This window comes from Aricia agestis, chromosome 18 (assembly GCF_905147365.1).
Source record: "Aricia agestis chromosome 18, ilAriAges1.1, whole genome shotgun sequence".
NCBI lineage: Eukaryota > Metazoa > Arthropoda > Insecta > Lepidoptera > Lycaenidae > Aricia > Aricia agestis.
Genome location: NC_056423.1, coordinates 8,097,967 through 8,115,330, shown reverse-complemented (window position 1 = coordinate 8,115,330; position 17,364 = coordinate 8,097,967). Strand labels below are relative to the sequence as shown.

General features: G+C 38.6%; 2 protein-coding genes and 1 long non-coding RNA gene across 3 annotated transcripts in view; 1 reads left to right on the top strand and 2 right to left on the bottom strand.

Annotated features, from left to right (window-relative positions):
- The first annotated feature begins 723 nt into the window (after positions 1–723).
- Positions 724–12,871, top strand: LOC121736143 (serine/threonine-protein kinase PRP4 homolog). Its single transcript, XM_042127222.1, has 14 exons — positions 724–980; positions 1,324–1,433; positions 2,513–2,596; positions 3,148–3,217; positions 3,513–3,604; positions 4,342–4,449; positions 4,793–4,886; positions 5,059–5,778; positions 6,051–6,164; positions 8,617–8,733; positions 9,610–9,720; positions 11,289–11,396; positions 12,133–12,316; positions 12,689–12,871. The coding sequence occupies exons 1-14, from the start codon at positions 852–854 to the stop codon at positions 12,757–12,759; spliced, it is 2,112 nt and encodes a 703-aa protein (XP_041983156.1). The 5' UTR covers positions 724–851; the 3' UTR covers positions 12,760–12,871.
- Positions 12,872–13,330: 459 nt separating this feature from the next.
- LOC121736160 overlaps positions 13,331–17,364 on the bottom strand; it is a 326,212-nt gene continuing 322,178 nt past the window's right edge. The window contains exon 3 of the long non-coding RNA XR_006036982.1: positions 13,331–13,413. This is a non-coding gene — a long non-coding RNA (uncharacterized LOC121736160). The remainder of the gene's footprint in view (positions 13,414–17,364) is intronic.
- Positions 16,853–17,364, bottom strand: part of LOC121736157 (CDC42 small effector protein homolog) — a 52,693-nt gene continuing 52,181 nt past the window's right edge. The window contains exon 4 of the mRNA XM_042127242.1: positions 16,853–16,967. Coding sequence (XP_041983176.1) covers positions 16,959–16,967 — 9 coding nt within the window. The 3' untranslated portion in view covers positions 16,853–16,958. The remainder of the gene's footprint in view (positions 16,968–17,364) is intronic.

Genomic DNA, 17,364 nt, shown 5'->3' with positions numbered 1-17,364 from the left:
TGTATTAAAAATGCTCACTAGAAATCAGACTTAATTTTTTTTAATCCCGACAAAAATAAGAGGTGTTATAAGTTAGGTAAGTAAGTATTAGTTTGACATTTAATTTTTTGCGGGAAAATGCACTCGTAGGTAATTTGTTGATGCCCCCTTAGGGCATCAACAAATTACCTACGTGAGGTGTTTTTTTAAATTTTCTGACCCTCCTTGCCACCTGGTGAGATGTCGTGAGATTTTATTCAACTCCAGTTGGTGTAGCTCGGGACCCATACGTTTGTCGCCGAGGTCTACACGGGCCCGCTCGATTTGGTGACCCCTGCTCTAGAGACTAGACCCGTTAACCCCAACCCGCGGCCCGCCGGGACTTTATTTTTGGCCCGAGTGATGTTAAACAATTTTGAAATTCACGCCCACCGGCAAAATAACGTAAGTCTACGTTATGGTCGTTAATTTTTTCCACTTTTAAATCGTTAATTTTGAAGAATGTTTCTTTTAAGTCTAAAAAATTTTTGTTGCGGCCCGCGACACCAAGACCAAAACATGTTTGTGGCCCGCATGAAAAAAGGTTGGGCACCACTGGTCTAGACTAGAGAATTTTTAATTAATTTATTGTTTAGTTTTAAAAGTAAGTGAATCCTTCTTAAAGATTTTATATTTCTGACGTACGGTATTGCTTGTCTGAATAGCTGCTGTCAGTTTCCTAAGATAGAACTACAATTTCATTTTTTAAGTTTATTTTTACATCTATTTTGGCACCTATTTCGTAAAATTTTATTGAAACGTGAATGTGCAATGAAAAAACAGCGGCAAATACGTTAAATTCTAATGTTTCGCGACTCTTCTAAATACTTTAAATGGAGTGTCAGGCAAGTGATAGTAAAAAGGTGCTCAAAGTATTCGAAGCGACTAAACGTAAGCGAACGAGGAAGAAACATGAGGTTTTGGAAGACTGGCAGTCCGTAGCCAGTGAGAAGTCCAATGACGTAAGCATCTTGAGTAATTAATAAGATAATACCTACAGCTGACAACTGACGAGATATTCCGGTAATACGGACTTGAAAATCGCAGAGCTTGCTTCTGTGTGAGAATATCTCTTACCAAAATAGACTATTCAAATCAAATCATTCTATTCTATTGCCTTCTCGTATTTTAATACTTTCCCGTTTCAATTTATTATAATCATTAATTCATGTTTAAATGGAAGTAAGTTTGTAAAAACCTACCACTTCTATCGAACTCAATAATAAATTAAGAGTACTTAAATGATTTTATTTATAACAAAAAAGGAGGTAGTTACTGCTTAATACATTTGTTTCTAATCAAAAGCGTCGTGGAGCCATCAGCCGGCACGTGTCTCCTACGAGGGGAAGCTTGCACGAGCTCGCTAAAAGTCCCAACAGAAAACTCGCTGAAGACTTGCACGGAAAAGGTGTTAAGTGGGTACAAAGAATCATAATAACATAAAGTAGCTGTAACTTACCTCAGTTTACTCTATCACGGATAATAAAATGTGAAAACAATTCTTTATAACAAGTTAAATAGAAATATATTATCTAAATTAGTTAGTACTTTTATGTCCGGTTTTTAAGTTTTATGCAAAGTCCCAAAAACGCCATCTAGTGCTCAGTATATGAGACTGCTAAATTCTAGACCGTACTAAAAGGCTGCGTTACCACCAGCCATGTGTTGCGAGGACGGGGAATGTGTTTTTAAGATCCAATAGAATCGCTGCGCTGAGCGAGGTCACGTCAATGAAGCGATTCTATTGGTTCTGAAAAACACATTCCTCGCAACACATCTGGTGGAAACGTGCAGTCTAAGGCTGTTTACACACAGCGCCGCGCCGCGCCGCGGTGGCGGTGCCGCTGCCGCTGCGGCGTGTGTGTAAACAGCCTAACAACGGTAACTTACCGCCGTACTCAGAGACATTTAATTATGATTAAGCTTCAATTTAACCAAGAGTTTGGCAGATAATACGTATGGGGCTTATGTCAAAATTGTTAATTAATTACATTTAGTAATTAATGTTCCACTCTGAGTGCGGCAGTTTATGTTCCTGAGAAACAATTAGTTGCCAAGTACTAATGAAAACATAAACTATCGACAAATTTACCTCAGAAACCGGATATTAAGGTCCCAAACTCCTAACCTGCACCTTGTCCAACCTTGCTTCCACCACTAAGCTTGTCTTATCAGTTATCATGAACACTAAACTAACTACTATCCGACAGACATTATATTATAATAAGTGCATAGAATCGAGATATATTTTCGTGTGCTAATGAGTGTCATCTATACTATCTTAAACATGTAAAATGGCCAGATTCTATCTGTCCCGTAACCGAAGTATAGTTATAGTGTTCCAAGGCTTTAAATGAATATGTCAATGGGCGCTGCTAGTAAAGGAGAACAGCTGTCAAAAAGACGTTTTTGTATGATAGAAGCGTTAGTTCCTTTTCTCGCTACGTTCATATAAGGCCTTGTCGAACTGTACATAATATCTTTATCAATATAGAGAGCGGCACAGCGACCAATCCGTGCACAACTCCCACCAGGGGGAGAGGCATCGCTCCAGGTCTAGAAGACATCGCCGGGCACCGTAAGCTATATTGATCACGAGTTATCGGTGATATTTTAAATACAGTAATAACTCGATTAAGGGAACGAGAGTTATTGTTATTCTATTTGTGTATGTAGCCTTAGGAAATTAGGGCCTATCGTGTCAAACTGCTGTCATATTACATATATATCGCGATATAGCTGTCATGTGTTACGATAACTAATATAGGTCTACCAGAATCAGATGGCAAATTCTGACGGCAGATTTTCAAAAAATATCCTTTTTATATTTGCATGTTTCACACACAGAATAAGCCGCTTTACTCCAATTACCCCGGCATTGCTAGACTCAATTTAATTTCTCACTTTTTGCCATCAGATTCTGGTAGACCTATAGTTATTGTTATTACCTATGTGATATGTTTATTGACACGATGGACCTGACGGCTACATCGTGGCACATGTTGGGCATGGCATGGCAATAGAATTTCAAGAACCCTGATTAATTTTTGCTGTTTGACATACTCACCCTAAACTCCAAGTTATTCTCACTTAGTCTTGTCTACCTACATCCTGTAAACCTATTTACAGACGAGAGGAGGTGTCCTTGGCACTCCGAGCTGGTTTAGTTTCGACACCGAGGTCAATTTCACCTCATCAGGTATGGCTGCAGCTCATTGGCTACATAAATAGAAAAACTATAAGTTTTAAGTACGATAGTTTCTAAAGCTACCTTTCCAGAACTCATCAAAATCATTTCGCACAGTTTATATTTTAATAACCGTTAGAGTGATACAGAATAACTTACATTTTTATTTTGTTTATAAGCTATGAGTAATAGTTAATTTTAATTGTCAGAAATAGCTATTCTGATTAAAGTAATGGATCTATTGGTGCTTTCAAACAAAAAAAAATAAGTACCTATGGATAAAGTTTTTTTTCTTTTGTCATCGTAGAACGGTAAGGATGGGCTAGGCGCGACGCCGCACGATGACAGTTCCTTCATGGAGGGCCTGCTTCAGGAAGCCATTAAACAGGACAGGAGGAAGTGAGTAGAGATTTCTTCATAAATAGTATAAATAATAAATTGGTTTGCGCAGAACGTCTAAGTATTAAGAAATCGTGCAAGCAGGACAGTCTTATGCAATTTAAAATACCTAGGAGTATCGAGTTTGGTCCCAAAACTTTTGAGCCTGAAAGTAGTTTTTTAGGGTTCCGTACCCAAAGGGTAAAAACGGGACCCTATTACTAAGACTTCGTTGTCTGTCCGTCTGTCTGTCTGTCGCCAGGCTGTATCTCAAGAACCGATACAGCTAGACTTCAGAATTTTTCACAGATTGTGTATAAGTATCTGTTGCCGCTATAACAACAAATACTAAAAACAAAATAATATTAATATTTAAGGGTTCCCATACAACAAACGTGATTATTTTGGCCTTTTTTGCTCGTAATCAATAATGATAAGAGGTAGGCACTTGAAATTTTCACGGAGGCCTTAAATATTTATTATGTGTACTTTAATAATTAATAATAATATTTAAATAAAATAAATAATTATGGAGGAGAATCCCATACAAACACAATTTTTGGCATATTTTTTCTCTATAACGGTACGGAACCCTTCATACGCGAGTCCGACTCGCACTTGGCCGATTATTTTTAATATAATAAAGTAAACATGTCATAAAAATGGATTCGGCGGTTTAAGCATTAAATGAAAAGACAGAAGACAGACCGACAGAAGACACTTTTGCATTTATAATAAGTATTAGTATGAATTGTCAGACTTCGTCAGAGCCGTCGTCGAGAGGAGAATGTCTCTCGCGACAGACGAGACACTTCGAGAGAGCGACGACACCGACGACACAGAGACGAACAGGAGAAAGAGACAAAGTATGTAGGTAAAGAAAGAGAGGGATTAACAAAATTGCTACTGTAACTGCTGCACTTAGGGTCTACACAGACGGACCGCATTTCAACTGCAATCCAATCGCAAATTGCAGTTCAAGTGCAGTTTGAATGCAGTTGACACGACTGCAATACGACTGCAACCGTCTGTGTAGACCCTTAGAGACATTTATATATAGGTATAATTTAAAGAAGATTTTGGCAAAAACTCCATGAAACATATTCTGTCTAAATCCTCAATTAATTGAAGTTAAATAATGAATTAAATTTTAATGTCTCTGAGTGCGGCAGTAAGATAACTCAAATGCTAAAGTTTTCTTTTAAACAGGACGAAAAAAAAAGAAAAGCCGTCGATAGATCAAGCAGTTCTCGAAACGTTTATAAAGCTGTGCTCGCAGATGCAAGTGAACCCTGGACATGTTGTTAGTATTACAGTTAGTTTACATCACTGATGCTTAGATTCCCATATATTTTTAATTCACAGAGCCTTCAAATGCCTTGAAGATTATGTATTATTGTGAATACTTACTTTAGTGTTGATCGTATTTTCTTTTTGCTGCCAATATTTAGATGCTATAGATATCTTAATTTCAGACTCGTACACATAGCAACAAATCATTACAATGTGATGAATCCAGACACCATGTACGTGACTACTGCCAGAGGAGCAGGGAAGCTTCAAAACATAACTTGTCTCCTACGAGAATAAGAAGCCATGACGACTGTCGAAAAATGCAACCGCGTGATAGGAATACTGTCGTAGACGGTGGAATCCAAACTGGTTGTGATCCATATGAGAAAAGCAGATCCAGATACGCTAGTAGACTTTATGTGAATGATATAGATGACAGAAGATGTCCTCTAAAAGTAAGCCCTACGCGGTGCCATGTGCTCGTTCATGAAAGAAGTAGCGACGAATACGACAGAAAAACAGTTATACCCTACGAAGATAGAAGAATTTTAGGGCAAAGAATGAGCAGAAGTTTCGATGTGCAAAGAGATTGCGATAGAACTTACAGAAGATCCGCTCGCGACAGAGTTAAAGATAGAAGTTTCGACAGCGGTTATAGAGATAAAATATATGAGGACAGAAGACAGAAATATAAGGATTATTACGACCCAAGAGATTACAGGGAAAGCACTAAACAGAACAGACTTTACAGATCTCCGAATATAGATTTCGACAGAGCTTCTATTGTTTCTACAGATGATTTTCGAAATAGAGAAAAGTATGTAGAAAGAGACTCCGGTTTGAGTGTTGCAGACGACACAAGCACTGCAAGTTGTAAAAGCGATTATTTAAGAGTTGTTAAAGTAAGTTGAAATTTATTTCGGAATTTGCCTTTGATTTTTATACCCTTCAAAAATGGAAGAGATGTTTCTAAATTCGATCGTATAAAATATGCTTTTTAGGTTAGGTTTTTATTCGTTCTTTGTTTCGTCGTTTACGAACCTATTTTAATGATTCTTCGTGATGAGGAAATACTGTTTTTGTTTGTTAAAATTATATTATAAGTATTGTAGATATTTGATGTACTTACAGTAGATAATTTTGTAATAAATTCAGTTACGTTTTTCTTTTATAGCAAGAGATAACAGAACAGCGGGAAGCGATGGACAAAATGATGAAATTATGGAAGGAGTTGATGAGAGCGTTCAAAGGGCCCGAGTCGCGTCGAGAACCCACGAAATTGGTCGTTGTGAGTAATAAACGTTAAAGAGTGATTCTTCAAAAATGATTCTCCGCGTCACTTTCGTGGGAATTTTTTATTTTCGAGTTATCTTTAAATAAATGCAAATACCTCTAAGGTGCTCTAAAGATAATAAATACGATCTTTAAGGCATGTAAATCGGTCCATAAACTACTGAGATAATCAAATTTGAAATTTCGGTCCCCACGAAAGTTGCGTCAAACTCCACAAAAGTTACGATTGAATTTTCTAGGAACAAAATATGCATTGAAATCTTTTTTTCCTTAACAAATAAAATAAATTATTATTTATTTAATCAGTTTTTATTAAGATCAACAATACTAAAGAGCATGGAGCTTTAATTTGTTGCTTAATCTGTCAAGTAACCGGTCCTGAAATGCTGTGATTTTTTCGAGGTTCAGGTGATTTTATTTGAAGTTCGTGAAGATTAAGTGATTTAGGGGGTCATATAAGGGGGTTTTCAACTAAATATGGAGATTTAGGACACAAGATCATAATATTTTCTTCGATGCAGTTTGTGGGATATATACGTTGGATTGAGGATGTAATATCAGTTGTTCATGTAAAATACTGATATTCAGGTAAATCCACTAGATTAGAAGCAGATTCGATATTTTTGGGGAAAAGATCAGAAGGTAGATTGATGTTTAAAGCCACATATGTTTTGTTTTTCAAAAACAGCTTGTAGAGTGAAAAATTAGTTCTGGGTACCAAAACCATAGCTGGAAATACTATACTTACTATAGCCAATTCACATAGGAAAATGGTGTACAAAACAGCCTACGCAGCTTTCGTAGGTCACTAGGTAACTTTCATGGGTGAAAATCCACGAAAATTGTACCACGAAAGTTACGAAAATTTTACATTTTTTAGAATTATGATGAAGTAATAGGTAAATAAACAAACAAAGTACTAGGAAATAATCTCGATGAGTGTCATAATTATAAATTATTATCATTCAAAACATGATCGCAAAAGTTACGTGACTACAGCGACCACATAATTTTTAAGGAATATCTTATCTTATATTTTATTTGTTTTGAAGCAACGAGGGTTTGAGTCCCCTGTACTGATGCTGGAAAGACACTGAGCGTTGTTGCAGCTAAAACGTGTAACCACAAGTCGTCGCGTTTGGAAGATAGGTGCAGTTTTATTACCCGCTCGTGAAACTAGCAAAATCGTGTGACACAGACGTTATGCCTATTAACTTTTTTAACTTAAGGTATAACATTATTTTATTTTAGGAATTAGGTAGCCCAGTTAATCTAGATTATTTTGATGTATCACACTCTATGCTAATGAATAGAATACAAAAGTTATTAAAGCTTTCCGTAAGCGCGAACAGAGTGTGACACGCGGAGAACACCGATTTTGCCCCCGATTTCGACATTGAATTAACCATTAAACAAAAACTATAAATAATTATAGATGTTTTTTATTGAAATCAGATACTTAAATAAATGAGGAATAACATGTGTTTGGTCCTAAGGCTGTATGTTTATTAGGGTAGTAGTAAAGAGCGTGTGACCACATTTTGAGGGGCCTCGGAGAATTACTCTAAAATGTTTGAAATAGTAGGATTAGGACGACAAAAGGTCGCCAGCTTACTTAACCATCCATCCATGCCCCGAGAAAACGACCTTGACCATACATTTGACACATTGCCGAGATATTTTTTTTACTTATATTAGTTCAAAATTGATCTAAATAAAATTTAAACGGGGAATATGTAGTTACTGAAATAATTGCGTATTGTCGTGTGTTTCAAATAAACGTAATTTGTAAATACTAGGGGATGATGCTTGGACCCCTGGGGGTCCACCTGGACCACTTTGGGAATCAACGAGCTAGAGACCAGGGGTCACCAAATGGCGGACCGCGGTCCGCATCCGGACTGCCAATTGTGTGCGGACCAAGCATGTTCGAATATGAAATTCGTTAAAAATTAATTTCGCCCTCGACATACTGATGAACATGTAGCAACAAAAATGTACTCTTCTCTCATTGATACAAATAGGTATTTGTAATTTCCGTAATTACATTTGTTTTTTTTAATGTGCGGACCGCAAAGATCATTTTATTTCTTAAAACGGACCCCTTGCGAAACTAATTGGTGACCCCTGAGCTAGACCAACAGTAAAAGTTATAGCTTCTTCTAATCTTACAAGGATAATGGCCACACTCAGATATATTTAACGATTATTTAACTTTATTAAAGAGTTTGACATACATCTTATTCATGTTGATATAAAGTTGAGTACCTAATCATAATCAATAAATATCTCTGAGTGCGGTTCCAAAACTTGCACATTTCCTCTCGATTTTGGTCGTTAACGATAAAAGGATATCTAGGACGCCTAAAAATATATTAATTACTTGCAATTTAGACTTGTGATTGGCTCTAAATTGTAACTCCATCTAACTACTTTGTCTATCGAAGGAGACGACAGCGAACGTGCGGTCGTCGGCGGCGGCGCAGCTGCAGCTGTGGCGGGAGTGCATGCGCCGGTACGAGACCGTCGCCAGGGACGTGGGGGACACCGACGCCAGGCTCATGGTGAGAATATCCTGTTCTCCTCGGCAGCTTATTACAAGACCTGTGGTCACTGCGGCCTTGAGGATCTATTGAGAGCCGCTTGGCGCTTTAGCACTACCAGTGCCCTGCGTGGGCTACCTAGAGCCGCTATTTATTGTAAGTAGAGTGTAGAGACACCCTTACTACATAATATTATACGACATACTTACTAGATAATATTATAATAAATGTGCCTGTCTGAGATGCGAGCGTCATCCGGTAATAAATAATAAACTCGCGTTTGTTTCCTATGGAGGTGCTTTGCGAGGAATGAATTTTTGCGAACCAATTGAACCAAAATACAAATCTTTACGTAATGTTCGGGCGCCTACGGTTACTAAATAGCAACATGATAAATTTACAATCACAGGCACATTCATATTTTTAACTACCGACAGATTAATATTCTGGGTAAATACCTTCCACATTTATATTTTTTTGTTAATTATGTATTTTCTTCGTCCATTTTATTCATTCACATTCCATTCTCTTTGTTCGCACAAGCAAATTGCTTGTGCGATCTTTAATTCCTATAAAAAAATCTTTAAATATCATTCAACCGAATTTACAAAATCAGAACACGTAGTAATATTTAATTTTTATTATTACGTGTTCTGACTTACACTAAGAAACGTCACGAGTTGCCCCATACAAAAATGAAAAAAAAATTTGGTCTTTCAGCGCTGCTACTTTCACAGTGAACTGTCTACAAGGAACACATACACACCCTGAATTATTATCACTTAGTTTTGTTACACCTTGTAGAAATAAATAGATTTTTTTTTTCAAACTGTACTTATAATATCTTATCTACTACTTTATGTTCTCAAAACAATGTCTGTAAGCGTAATAATTCAGGAGGAGATCAACAAGCAGCGGTCGGAGATGGCGGAGATGACGAGCATGTTCCAGGAGTGTCTGCGGCGGTACAAGGACATGACTGACGACTTCAACACGCTCAAACTGCAGGCTAGTACCGTCAGAGAATATATTCAACATTGATAATAATAATACTCCCCACACCGATTTCGGTGACGGTGGCCAGTTTCATTGAAACCAGGCCAGGTACGCAGGAGTAATTTTTAGTGCTCAAGTGTGTGCGCAGTACACAAAGACACTCGCTATTCCTTCACTCTCATAACCCAGTGGGACGGAAGACCGACACGACTGGCGAGAGATCAGGCGCAGGACCGACTTTTTTACATGCATGCGTCGGATGGCCAACGCATGGATCATCTTACTTGTCAGACAATCAGGTGATCAGCCTGCATTGTCCTAACCAAACTTGGAAATAAAATGTTTCCAACGCGGGAATCGAACCCACGACCTCCGAGTCGAGAGCCACGCTCTTAACCACTAGACAACGGAGGCGTTCAACATTAATGATTAGTCAAAAAACATTCGCCAGTTTATATAGTTTAGGTACAGTTTATGTAAGTATACAAATTATTTGAGCATATCTATTTTATCTAATTATTATGCATTTACTTATAAAGATTGTTATATATACTATTTTATTCTACTTAATTAGTTTGCACGCCAGTGTGCATCTGTCGAGCGAACGACAACAAGGCTCCACAGAACACCAGGGATCGCGGTGTAGGTACTATACCGCGATCATCACCTGAGTGGGGTCCTTTTCGGCAGCATTCGCATTACACTACATTGTGTTTTGTACCCAGATAGATATTAAAAATGTGTATTATAATGTCCGTCTGATTGTTTTTTTTTCTTTGTTTTTTGTTTTGCTATGTTCTGTTTTGTAATGTGGTGTAATGTGTTTACATGTTGAATAAATGTTTATTATTATTATTATTATTATTATGGCCATACACGCTACCGTCTACCGAAGGGGCCACCTGTGCTGTGTGCAGGTATGCAGGTACGCAGGTAGACCGGAATGTTTGTAGGACCTGTGCAGTTTTTTGGACCTGCGCAGGAGACTGGCGCAAAATCTATTCCCAGTTCCCAGTTCCCACACACATTCCGGTCTACCTGCGCAGGCATACCTGCACAGATGGACCTCTCCAGTAGGTAGACCATATTATAGCGTGTATGGCACTTATCTAATGGACGCTTCACACCACGTCAGCACAGTATTACAATATTCCCTAAAATATTGTAATACTGTGACGTCAGTCTGGCCAGAGTGACTCACTCTGGCTCCATGCTAAGTACCTGAAGGACTTGTGGTACAAGTGTCATAGCGCTTGCGATGAGACACGTGGTATGGTATTAGGTGGCTGTCGATCCTCGCGGCACGCGACGGCGATCGACAAAAGTTCAAATAAAATGCCACTTTATGAACTAGCCCATAGGTTTCATTTTGCTCTACGCGACAACAAAGCAGCGGCGCCGTAGGTCGATAGACCAATGTCGCTAGAAATCGCGGTCACATGCCGCGGCTCGCGATGATCGGAAAGCCACCATTACAGATTACTCAGTTGGCGACATTTTGAAATCAATTTAATTCTATCATCTATGCATGGGTGTATCAGGCCTTACTCGACTGTACGTTATTGTAATATCTGTTACAGCTCCAGTCGGAGAGCCCGGTCCGGCTGCCGGCGCCGTACCCGTCACCGTCGCCGGCACCGTGCACCGGCGACGGCGCCCCGTCGTACCGTCTGCCGCCCTATCCTCCGGTATGTGCCACTAACATGCTGTATGGCTTATGAGCTTAAAATATGCTTAACACTACACCAAGTGAAACAACAGAATAGATAATAGGGTGAAACAAACAAAGACTGCAGGAGTCACGAAACTTTAAAGACATCGTACGAGAATGTTGCGTCCTACTGTAACAAACGTGTAATGACGTTGTTAGAGCAGGACGCGGCATTCTCGTCCGATTGTTTGAGTCTCAAAACCGTTTTGTGGTACGGGCCCAGAACCCTTACTTGAACTCATTTCCCTGCCGAATTAGATCGCTTTCCTACTTGATATGATATACCTATGTGTATGTTTATATGTATATGTGTTCCGGCGACCGGCACCGCTCTAAGCAACAATACTCTGGAGCGGAGCGACTTCACATTCCGTAGAACTGACGGTTCGCGTAGCGCCGCTGCCGCGTAGTGCAGCTTAGCCCATACGCGCGAGCGCGTCGCTCTACTGCAGCGTAGTGTCGCTTAATGTGTTCTCACCTTTATGCAAATATCGTTGATATCACATAATCACTTGTACAATCTTGTAGGGAGAGTAAATTAAACACTGTTATATCACTTAACACTACTACTCGGACTCGTAGCTGATAGAAGAAGGGAATGTCGAGCGACATCCCTTTATATATCAACCCCACCACAGCTAGAGGGCGTGTCTGACTTTATTTATCAATACACTACACGAATTGTCATCAGTTTGGTAATTTATGTTTCGCAGCCCATGAGCGGTGTACCCATGATGAGCTACCCGCCGGCGCGGGCGCAGGTGTCGGCCCCCTGTCCCCCCGCCCCGCCCCCCGCGGCGTGCTGCTGGGGGGCGGGCGGGGAGCGGGGCTACTCGCCGCGACGTCGCTCCTCCCCAGAAACGCGGGCGTGTCGCGACCACAGACATAGAGATAGAGGTGAGCTGGACGCAAAAAAGCCAGAAACACTAAGCCTAGGTTCCGAAATGAAACCCAGTATAAGTAGGTTAAGGTTGTCTGGAAGAAGCCGCTTTTATCGGTAAGACCGCCTATATTTGTACGGCTCCTTTATTGTTTTCTTTCTCTGCCGGTGAGATAAGTTTGACTTAGGTATATATTATAATGGCACACCAACAAAGTCATATTCGTCAATGCACTGGCAAATTTTTCGGAACCCAACTCATAACTCATATCAAAACAAACGTCTAGGTTCAAAATCCTAGAAGATTGTTTTGATTTTTCAATAATCTTGCTTTAATTATATTAAATGTCTCTTCTCAAGTACGGAAAGTTTAATCTAATTCATTGCAGGTGAATCCAGATGCAAGGAGAAGTCCAAACCGGGTGGCAGCAAGTCGGAGCATCGACACCGGAAACGCTGACAGACCAGCATGCAGCCCTACTAGATAAGTAACAAGCGATTATCGTAAACACCAACAAAATGCGCGATGTGACATACAGTCTGTCAAGAAAGTGAAGAAATTAAAAAGTGGCAACATCGTAGTGTCATCCCTTTCAAATCAATCTAAGAAAAAAGGGATGACAATACGATGTTGCCACTTTTTAATTTCTTCACTTTCTTGACAGACTGTAAGTTATCGCTTCGATAGCGAATACTAATGTCAAATCCCATACATTTTGTTGGCCTTTACGATAATCGCCACTTGTCTAGACCCTCAGGCCTGACCAAATTACTGTCGACACTAGCCAAATTTGTTGTGTATGTTGTTTATGGTTGATCATTTTGATAATAATAAAATATATTTAATAACTTTTCATTTCCGCATCTAATTTAAGCCTGGATTCAATCAATTGAAACAAAATATTGGGGGTAGTCACGAGAAAAAAATTTGAATTTGTGAGTAGGTCCAAAAAATTGAACGCAAACACCTCTTCGTACGTTATGTGCTCCTGGTACTTCATAGTTGCCCCTTTAAATTTTCCAATTCATAAGAATTTAAACAAAATGTTGGGGGTAGTCACAAGAAAAATCTTAGAATTAGTGGGTAGGTCGAAAAAATTGAACGCAAACACCTCTTTATACGTTATGAGCTCCTGGTACTTCAATACTAATCATCAATTAAAATTATTTGAATTTATGAAAATTATTAGAATTTTTTAGCAATAGGGTTCCGATTAATTATTTTATTTTAATTTTATTATAGATTATTTAAGTATAAGTATATCCATTTAATCGCACAACACTTCATGGTAGTACCCTCGTACCTATCTATAAAAAATAACAGTTTTTTAAGATCACAATTTAGGATTCTGGCTTTAGCTATGAAAACAAAGCGGTACCATTGGATAACTTCTTTTATTACTTCAATTACAATAATAATTTACAAAAACTAGTTACACGTGCTATATATAATAGACTTTATTGCTTACACTAAAAAGAAATCTATTGATATTTGACAATATTTGGAAGGTAAATACATTGAAACAAGGATTTACAAGATCGTAAATCACAAGTATGCTGAACTCGGCGAAACATGGCGGTAGCGGTCATTGACTTGTCAAAAACTTGTCATTTTCTATATGTTTCGCCGAGTACAGTATAGCGCCGCTATCACGTTAAGCGCTCTTACAGACGAACGGCACGTGTCGGCGGCAGTCGACGGCAGTCGGCGGCACGTGCCGGCGGCAGTCGACGGTAATTGACAGCAATTGACGGCAGTCGACGGCAGCCGACGGCAGCCGTTGACAGTTTATGACGCTTGCAGGGGACCTATCACGACCTTTCCTAAAACGATCATGTTTCCAGAAAACTTAGTTGTAAGATTACAATAACATTACCGTACTCACTTTTAAATACAATTTTACTAAAAAACAGTAAAAAATGCAAAATATTGATAAATTCACTGTGAAATATCAACTTTTTTAAGATCGCTAGCTTGACGTTAAAGTAATATTACATATCTGTCAAACGGTGTCGCTTAGTAGAGGTGGTGGTAGGCCATCAGTTGTAACGTACCGCCTAAAGGTAAGCGGCCACAGGTCGGTATCATACGCAACGGACGTCTCGCATCAAACGGATATTTTTTTCACAGTACTTTCGCTGAATCGGCAGCGTACGGATTATCGAATAGCCTAGTAAATGAATGCTCAAAAGGGGGTGTGGATGGAATAGTCGGAAGCAGAAATTTTTACTTAGAAACTTTGTTTGGACTAATTTGAAGATAAACATACTGCCTAGTCGGTAATCTGTACGCTGCCGATACAGTGGACGTACTGTAAAAAAATATTATCCGTTTGATGCGAGACGTCCGTTGCGTACGTTACCGACCTGTGGACCTTTACCTTTACGCGCTACGTCTTAACTGCAAGCATGATAAACTGTCGACGGCTGCCGCCGACACGTGCCGCCGACTGCCGCCGACATGTGCCGTCGTCTGCCGTCGGCTGCCGCTGACGCGTGCCGCCGACACGTGCCGTTCGTCTGTAAGCGCTCTAAGTGGCATTTTAGAGATTTTACAAAATGGCAGCATTCATTGTGTATCCTTGTAACACTGTAATTGTGGCCACAGGCCATTTTTATCATAAATTTGAGCTTTTCCTGTCATGAGTGGCATCGCCCGCGCGCGGATCCCGTCCGCGTACAAGTTGCCCGCATCATATCGTTTTATAGATGTTTTTCCTGCAACATACTCCTGGCCACGCGCCTGCTGCCCGCATGTTGTCAACCGCATGCGGAAGGCCATTTAGCCAGAACTTTTTCGTTATCGCTTTGTTTAAGAATCGTCAATCAAAATGTATGGAAGTGACATAAGCGTTGATGACGTTATGAACTTATGACTTTTCTTCATAACTTATGAACGTTCGACTCCTCTTTTTCAATTCCATACATTTTGATCGGCGATTCTATAAAGAAGCGATACAAAGAAAAGATCTTGGCTCACCCCCCTGATTCCCGCTGGTGACAACTCACGACAGGAAAAGCGCCCTAAAAATAACAATGCCTATCTATGGGGCCACGGGAGCGACACCGCCAAGACTACGCTTCGACAAATACTCAAACTTAGCACCGCACTTGTTCCGACAAGAAGGACTTGGTTTGTCGACACTTACACAAATGACTAAACAGTCGTTCAGATGCGCAAAGCGATTCGTGCACGAAGACTGAAGTGATGGGCTGCTTTTGACTATTGGCTATCCAGTACTTTAGGCACAGAACAATGTTATTAAATTTTAAGTTTTAGTATAAGACAAATAATCTCAATTTTCACCCAAGAAAAATTTAAGGTACTATCAGAGAAGTTGATTTCTAGGCAGGTAGACACCTACGTATTTTGGTCGCGTTATGTCAAACCCAACCGACAGATCACAATTAACATTGAAGTGACAATATTATGATCCGACTAAATGACGTTTTTTTTTAAGAAATAAAAGGGCAAACGAGCAAACGGGTCACCTGATGGAAAGCAACTTCCGTCACCCATTTCGACTTTAACGCTGATGATTCACGGCATTATTAAAGAACTAGTCTAGTAGACTAACCAATAACCACAAGCAGCCTCTGCTAACAACAACACACTTAGCTTATGAGAATTCCTACTACACACAAACTATACCTGTAAATATAAATAAATAAAATATGTTCTAAGTTTGGATAATTTCAATACAAAATTTTAACAATAGTTTGTTTACAAAAACACACCCAAAACATTTTTCTGAAGTTGCAGTTTAAATGTTTACAGAATGCACAAAAATTGCTAACTTCAAATTGTTTAAATTACAGAATAACATTTTTGCCATATGTGCTGTTTCATTGTTTATTTAATAGCCTCGGAAAGTGGCACAATTAGGTATATTTAATGCATAAACATAATAATAGGTATCTATTAAATACCTATGTGTAGTAAAATTACACGTTTATAACGATCAGGTAATCATAAAATTTTGAAATGTAATATATTTTGGTCTAGGAATTTCATCTAGCATTTGTCTAGCATTTTATTTTTTAAATAAAATAATTTTGTACCTAGACTTAATGTGACACATAATATTATGTATAAGGCTTCTAAGGCTATTGCTTTTAAAAGTATTCTAATATGTTTTTATATTTTAATTTTTAATAGGTAAAATTTACATTTTTACGCAAGATTATTGCTAAAATATGTTAATTTACGTGTGATTGACATATTTTAGCAATAATCCTTTTAGATCATTTTAGACAAAAAAGTTCTATATCATTTTGTTACGCTTATCAAATCTGTTTTAATCTTGCCTCTCCAGTCTCCACGTTGGTCTTTATTGGATCGCCATGATAACGAACATGTAGAGGGGCATAATTCTAAAGACAACACTCCGTACAAACTACTAAATATTCAGTTTATCTGCCTGAGTAGTGTACAAATTATGAGCATACTATTACATTATAATATTTGGTTTACAGAAAAATGCCATACAATCAATTTTATTCAATCAACATATTAACTTTATTTTGCTCTACTTCTCTGCAGTCAGATATTATACTCTTAGGTAACTCATATCGTCTATTTACAAACACACAACCTAACTACGACTACACTACACTTAAATAGTTCAAGATTCAGTTTTCACTCTGCTGGCTTCCTCATCAGTAGACCTGAAATGGAAAACGAGTTAATTATTTACAGGCATTTTTAAATTTTAGTTTTATAAAATACAATTAGGACAACTATAGGTCTACCAGAATCTGATGGCAATTTTCGAAAATGGGATAACAACAACAGAGTAAACTACATCTGCAATATACGCAGGACAAAGTAATCAGATAAGTGAAAATAAATTCCAAAAACGAAATTAGACCATATTACAAGAATTCGCCACCTAGGCCCGTAGTAAGTGGCCAACTTTGCTAAGATGCCAAATTAACGACTAAAGTTTGCCTATTCTATAAACTTTTTGATTAGCTTACGTTAAAAAGTTAACCCATTAATAGCGCTAGGGGATAGATAAAATCCAGTCAAAAACTCAGAAATCAAGCATAGGCGACCCGTAGA